The sequence below is a fragment of the Alosa pseudoharengus genome, unplaced genomic scaffold (genome assembly GCF_046254945.1).
Source record: "Alosa pseudoharengus isolate Yale_2024_CS ecotype anadromous, Long Island Sound unplaced genomic scaffold, YU_APseudo_1.1 YU_APseudo_1.1_scf_18, whole genome shotgun sequence".
NCBI lineage: Eukaryota > Metazoa > Chordata > Actinopteri > Clupeiformes > Clupeidae > Alosa > Alosa pseudoharengus.
The window spans coordinates 14,829,586-14,837,085 of NW_027468650.1; the positions used below are offsets into that span (position 1 = coordinate 14,829,586).

Genomic DNA, 7,500 nt, shown 5'->3' on the forward strand with positions numbered 1-7,500 from the left:
TCACCCTGGTCATGAGCTCGCCCACCATGCCCGTCCAGGTACCGTTGGCGCCCGACACGCCGTAGACGCCATCGGCCACGAGCCGGATGCGGTAGTTGAACTTGAGGATGTCCGCCAGCTCTCGTAACATGTCCACACAGAAGCCCTCGTACCGGTCATTTCCCTCCATCTCCTGGTGGTTCGGACGCAGCATCACGTATGGATTCTCCTGCAAACCACACAACACATTTAATCATTTAATTGCAGATACAGTATGCACAGGTGAGGTGTTTCCTAGTGCTATAGGTGAGGGATATCCCACAGCGACCAATCAACAATCAAGTCTATTTAAATCAAAACAAAATAAATACATAATATTATATAATATAATATACATAATATAAATACACAAAATCTATAATATAAATTGTTACGACCCTGTGGGTCTTGTGTATTATGTGTGTTTGTTACTTTTGTTGTGTGCTTCCAGGCAGATTGGCTGCAGCTGAGGGGTGGTGTGAAACCCTATGACGTCAGGGTAGCCCGGCCCTTTAAAAGGGGGCTGACGTCACTGAGCTCTCTCTCTCGCTGGCTAGCTCTGGGGATCGTTCGTTGCCACCGTCCCTGCCGCACATCGCTGCCACTAGGGCCAGCCTCGGGCCTTGCCCGAGCAACTTGCCGTCATCTCTCTCACTCCCTGGGGTGAGAGACCAGGAGTGAGCGCCTGGCCGCCGAGGCCTACTTTGTAGGCCGTGTTTTTCTTAATTTAGACATTTTTCCATACTGGTTTTTTTTGTATTAATAAATACACCATTTTCTTAAGTTTTGTGTCTGCCCGTTTTTTGTTATATCCCACAAGCCCTAGACCGGGATGTAACAAAATACACTTATATCTAAAAGACTTTATACACTGCTATTTACAGCACTATCATAGTAGTCATTTTTCACATGCATTTAAAAACTGGTATTGAGGCTGCAATTGATAAATCTCGAGTGAATTTGTGGTAACAACTGTCAAATCAGGACCAACATGTACAAAAGCATGTGGAGAATCCCAGTCAACCTGTAACATGGCAGCAGACTCCCTACAGATGTATGGCTGGCTAACATCTAGTGATGGGGACTGCTGCTATCTATAAGAGGTCACTTTTACAGACTGGATCATTATAATAATAATCAATAATGATTAGCTATTTAAAGTGAAGTAAAATTCATATTGAAAAATGTTATCAAGGCTGTGCCAGATTCCAATTCTAAATGAATGTATGGGAACTGCTACATATGGTACATATTCACCTCCTGTAGGTTCTCCCACTTTTCTGAGATCTTTTCCCTCATCTGTCCTGTTTTCAGGTTTGGGCATATGCTATCGCTCTCCTGTGCCCCTGCCTTCCTCTCCTCTCCTCTCCTCTCCTCTCCTCTCCATCTCCTCCTCAGTCGTCTATTTGATTTTATTGCACCTCATTTGTAAGCCACTTTGGCTGAGTGTCAACAAACACGCCATTTAAATGTAAAAAGGGGTCCGGCGCTCCACGTCTCCCACTGAACATCTAATTGGCCACTCTCCCCAGAGCCAGGACTCTCCCCTCGGAGGGGGGCTTAGGCATTGAGGCAGCGTGGGGGGGGGGGGGGGGGGCAGATTTACTGCCTGCCTCACCTCTGGCAGGGGCACCCCAATGACACCGCACCCCGCTACTCCATAAAGCCTGCTCTTAAAACAACGCTCCTGACCGAGGGCGTGAGGGGTGTGGGCGCGTGATTTACGGCTTGTTTTTCTCCCAACGACGGAGAGGGTGCGCTGATTTAGGGGGAACACACGCGGATATATCACCCCAACTCCCCTTATATTATGCCAATGGGCTCCTGGCGTCCCCGCTGGAGGCATTCCATCACGGGGAGAATGAGTTCTTTTCCTGGAAAAACACACCTGTGCGCACCTGGTCAGGTGGATGACGTTTATTTCTGGGATATAAATAATAAATAAAGCCCATGCTGTCACTATGACAATATTGAGGGTGTATAGGCCTATGGATGACTCATTGTGTTTGTTTGTTTGTGTGTGTGTGCGTGTGTGTGTGTGTGTGTGTGTGTGTGTGTGTGTGTGTTCTGGACAGAAAGAGAGGGAGAGGGAAAGAGAATGAGAGAGAGGGAGAATAAGTGTAGTGAAAAATGAAATGATATACACATTTCTGTGAAGGTGTGCAGAACACAAAATGGAAGAGCGAGAGAGAAAAAAAAAAGTCAGGCAGAGATGGGGGTAGAAATGATTGTTGGATAGTCATTATAGAAAGGACTGGCAGCCACCCCTATCTTCTCCTGTGGCCGTGGGCTGTTTGAGGGGTTGCTGGATTGATCGGCTTCAGCTTTGGATTCCAGAAAACTCGCCCTGAGGGCATTACAATACATTCATGGTGCCCTTAGAATCACCATGGCAACACTGCTTTACCTGTCTCCCCCAGTTCTGGAGTCCCGACACTCATTTCACCTTCCGGTTCTTTTGTGCCTGCCTCTTTCAGTTTGCTCTGAAACTTTTTGAGATGGACAGGTCTTAACAGGGTAAAAAAGGGGGTTTTGAAATTCACTGCGTGAATCCAATTTCCACATCCAGTACATGTAAGAGATGAGAAAAAAAAAGGAAGGGTACAGAAATGGGAAAATCAAAGTAAATGTTGGATCACTGGAGCAAATCCTGCAGTATTACAGAGCTACATAAACCACTGCCAATGAAGTACACGGTCAAACCCCCACCTGTTTAACCTCCGCATGTGAAATACGTAGACCTGATTTAACCTCAGCCGATGAACTCTACAGCCAAACATAGACTTGAACAAACCTCCGCAGTGAGATCAGCAGTCTGAAAGCCCTGAGTCAGAGTCCTGAGTGTGGAAGCGCAAATCCCTCCATTGCTGTATTAGCTCATTAAATCAGCCACACATGTTAGCTCTGCTGGCTGCTGCCAGTCCTCTGCTGTGGACACAGCGCGTACACGCGCCCAGTGCTGGGCACAATATAAATGCTAATTTCACCGCTCACAGCCCGACGCTCTCCCGTACAAACCGGACTTATAAAAACAGCAGCGTTTCATGGGTCAGTTGTCTATTAAACAGTGGGATTCTGCGGGTGGATGGGAACTCATAAAAACACCTTCTGGATTCAATTAACAGGTCTGGCCAGCAGGACGGGAGGTGGGGGCAGTGGTGGTAGCAGCATCGTATCAAGCCACCCGCAGTAATGGACAACAGAAATAACGTAAATAATTACAAATGTACCCATCACCAATAAAACCTCTACTACTTGATGAAGAGGAAACCTGTGGGATGTTGCATCCTTGTCACCATTGGGCGCTGAACAGAGTGGAAGGCAGAGCAAAGCACACTGTTACTCTTATACTTCAGCATCTACAGGATAGTCATTTAGAACATGACTGGACAGTACTCACTCTCACATTTCATTAATACACCCTGCTGTGAACACATCTAAGATGCACTAAGATTGGATATCTGAGCTGAAATGGCCAAGGGTTGGATTCCAGGGTGTTTGAACATCTTCAGTGTAAAGTAAAAACACAATTCCAGCATTCTACATCTACACAGATAGATACTATCAAGATTAAATATCAATATTAGCTGCAAGACCCAAACCTGGCATCTGGCCTGTTGCCTAAAAGCTTCCGTTCAGCTTCAAAACCACCATCGGGCAGTATGACCTCCAGATGACCATCAGTCTGTCACACTGTGGGCACACGGTATGTCAGTCCAGTCACAATCACTCAAGATTTCCCCTCCAATACCACTGTGGTACGGAGAGGACTCAGGCTGTGGCATCCAACCTATGCTACATGTCTCTCTGCGTATGCTGCAATGTAGCTGAGGGCCCTACAGTAAGTATAAACACACAAAAAAAACAGCTAACCCACACCCTGGCCCTACTTGGAAGTAAGACCTACCGTGTGTGCGAGTGCAGTGTATGCGTGTCAGCTTACAGGAGCCATGTGAGAGGCCACTTGCCTGCGGCTCTCACCACCCAGAAGCTCAATCTCCCGATGTGACATCCAAACAACCAAAGCAGCGGTTTGTTTGATAAGCTCCATTTTGTTGTGGTGGTGTATAACACCCAAATAAACACAAAGTAAGATGGGTCCAAGTTGACCTCACTCACAGGGCAATCAGCACAGAGGGGAAAACAGGCGGCATTGAACAGGCCTGAACAAATTGTGAGCCCCGATCACACATTATTTCCTTTATGTAATTAGCCACAGGTAGTGACATCACTGAAGCCCTGTCTGCGAGTCAGTGCTACTGTGTGATCTAACACACTGACACACTTCATCTCTTTTGCCTCTGCCATAGTCAATGGTCTGGAAAAACAGTAAGGTAGTACAGTCCGCAGAATATCCACAAATATTCATACATGAATACCGGTAGTTAAGCTTCGACTGTCCCTGACTGAACTGACATAAAAAAGTGAGTGATTTGAGTTCTTTCACCCCCCTCCCCAGGGATTTCTCCAAGGAGTGGGACGTGGACGGCGCAGATACCACTTTAGTGGTTACTTTCATCCCCGGAGATATGAGAGCGCTTTCTCCAGGTACCCAGGGGGATACTGTACCTACCGGGAGAGAGAAGTGGAGCGCCAGAAAGTGAAAAAAAAACCCAATCTATTGTCCAACCTCATGCTGAGACACACACTGCTTCACCACCGAGCTGCACAAGCCCCCTAACACTGGCGGCGGATCGTTAGGACTGCCTGTGAAAAGGTATGTATGTGTGTGTGTGTGTGTGTGTGTGTGTGTGTGTGTGTGTGTGTGTGTGTGTGTGTGTGTGTGTGTGTGTGTGTGTGTGTGTGTGTGTGTGTGTGTGTGTGTGTGTGTGTGTGTGTGTGTGTATGTGTGTGTGTGTGTGTGTGTGTATGTGTGTGTGTGTGTGTGTGTGTGTGTGTGTGTGTGTGTGTGTGTGTGTGTGTGTGTGTGTGTATGTGTGTGTGTGTGTATATATGTGTGTGTGTGTGTGTGTGTGTGTGTGAGAGAGAGAGTACCGGTATGTGTGAAACACCAACTGCTTCACCACCGAGCAGCAGAAGCCCCTTACCACGGGCTGTGGATTGTTAGGACTGCCCGTGAACAGGTTTTTACTTTCTTAGTAAAGACAAGAGAAAGTTATCTCTCCAATAAACAGGACAGTAAAAAAAAGATGACTGCAGCCTGCAGTTGTCTATGAGCTGTTTGCCCTTGACTTAGAATATAGGCTTAATGAATGGAAGGCAATAACTGTTTTAAAACTTCTATGCTAAGGTTTATGGTCTCTAAATGGTTTTATTTTGCATTTGCCAAAGGGTTACTGCAAGTATACTTTCTGGGCAGTGTTTTATATAGTCTGTACAACCATAAATTATGACATTAATGTTTTTGATAAAATGTTGCATCCTTATTAAGTTTCCTCATAGTAGTTTAAGTTGTGGTTAAACTGGGCAATTTAAAGTGCATGCTCACAAATCATCTTCTACTACTGTATATTCTTCTTTTGTGATAAAGGAGGCTTGGAGTGTGACATAACATGCATCACAAGTCTAACTTCAGTATAGATCAAAGAGGGAAAATAGCTGTAGGTTTATTGGCATATTTTCCATGTCAAACAAGGGCCACTCATTCTTAGCCGTAAAACTTGAAAGTTAATCATAAACACAATGGCAGCTGTACAACAATATTCATCAAAAATAATGCCATGTTTGTAACTTCAGCAATAATGGATCTGCCCATAAGACTTAAGTGTATTAGTCTGAAGCTATGAATGATTCCTGCGTTTTTACAGCTCCACCAAACCGTGGTCCACAGCTGGACATTTGAAAAGAAATGTCTTTTTTTTTTTTACATCAGACCAGTTGTAATGTCTTCCTCTTGGCTTATGACCAGAGAGACAGCCTGTCTCAACACCCAGGGCTCAGCTATCAAATGCAAGCATGTGTTACGGCCCTGCCCGTTCCTGCCTGCCTGCCTGCCTGTCTGTGTCTGTCTTGCTGGGCAGAGTTACGGCACAGGTGCGACTAGTCACCTGATTCAGGCACCGGTGCTACATAAGGGCCTACTGTACCTGACTGGGGTTCAGTGTCCCCTCTTTCCTTCGCAGCATGTGTGGCTTTTGATTGGACTATAACACATTACGCTGATTTACTCTACTCCTTTATTTTTTTACCATCAAATTTACCCCAGACTGCACTTCACGTTTCAGTATACATATTTACAGTAATAAATGCTTTTTCTTTAACCTTTATCCACTGGTGTGGTCTCCAACATGTTATAGCACCAAAAACGAGCCTGGTGGTTATAACACATCATACAAGTTACACTCTCCAGTCTAGAGGAGTTTTCCACTTGTTCTCAGGCACTGCTAGTCTGAGCTTTGTCTCTACAGAGTTCTCTAATCATTTAACATAATTAATTACCTTTAATAGATCTAATTAAAAAAACTCAAACCCTAATATCTCCAAAGGTACTGTTAAAGTGAATGATTGGACTTTTACTTTTTATTTTTCTTCTGTGCTTTGTGTATTTCATATTTTTCCTCTGGTTTCCCTGGTGACTGTTTGCTGTTTATTTCTTTGGCTTTAATTTGGTTTATTATTTTGATTTAATTCATTATTATTTTGATTTAATTCTTCCTTTTTACCCTCATTAAAAATAACAAAAAAACAACAACTTTGAGATAATGCTATTATGCAAATCTCCCAAATGACATACAGTTGTATTAATATTAATTCTAGATAGTGACAGCAAATGTGTTTCTTTTCTTTTAGGGGATGCCTTGAGGTAAACACTACTGAAGTGAACTGACTGAAATTGTGTGACCTTACAGACACACACACACACACACACACACACACACACACACACACACACACACACACACACACACACACACACACACAGACACACAGACACACACAGCCTGAGGACAGGGATGGAGAACGTCAGGGTGGTGATGGTGAGCATGGTGTTAAAGAGTGTGTGCGCACGTGTGTGTGTGAGTGTGTGCGTGTATGTGTGTGTATGTGAGTGTGTGTGTGTGTGTGTGTGTGCGTGTATGTGTGTGTGTGTGTGTGTGTGTGTGTGTGGGTGGGTGGGTGGCTGGGTGCGTGCGTGTTTGTGTGTGTGTGTGTGTGTGTGTGTGTGTGTGTGTGTGTGTGTGTGTGTGTGTGGGTAAGAGAAAACATCACTCACACCACACCACAAGATAGTTATGATTGTGAGCGTGGTGTTGAAGTGTGTGTTTGAGTGTGTGTGTGTGTGTGTGTGAAGATGTCACTCACGAGGATGGTGGTAATGGTAAGTGTAGTGTTGAATAGCGTGTCGGTCACGTTGATCGATGGGAGCTTTCTCTCCATGGACAACCCCTGCTCCGAATGCCACTGTCCAATCTGAAATAGATACACACACACACACACACACACAAGAGTGAGAAACACTCAAGTTAACCAAGGAAGAATTATGTAATACCCCACAATCTATCAGTGTGTCATTTTCACTTA

The 7,500-nt window shown here is 44.9% G+C and overlaps 1 protein-coding gene across 1 annotated transcript in view; it reads right to left on the reverse strand.

Moving 5' to 3' along the window:
* grik4 (glutamate receptor, ionotropic, kainate 4) overlaps nt 1-7,500 on the reverse strand; it is a 166,033-nt gene that overhangs the window by 33,483 nt on the left and 125,050 nt on the right. The window contains exons 10-11 of the mRNA XM_076290323.1: nt 7,282-7,389; nt 5-208 (exon numbers count right to left, since the gene is read on the reverse strand). Coding sequence (XP_076146438.1) covers nt 5-208; nt 7,282-7,389 — 312 coding nt within the window. The remainder of the gene's footprint in view (nt 1-4; nt 209-7,281; nt 7,390-7,500) is intronic.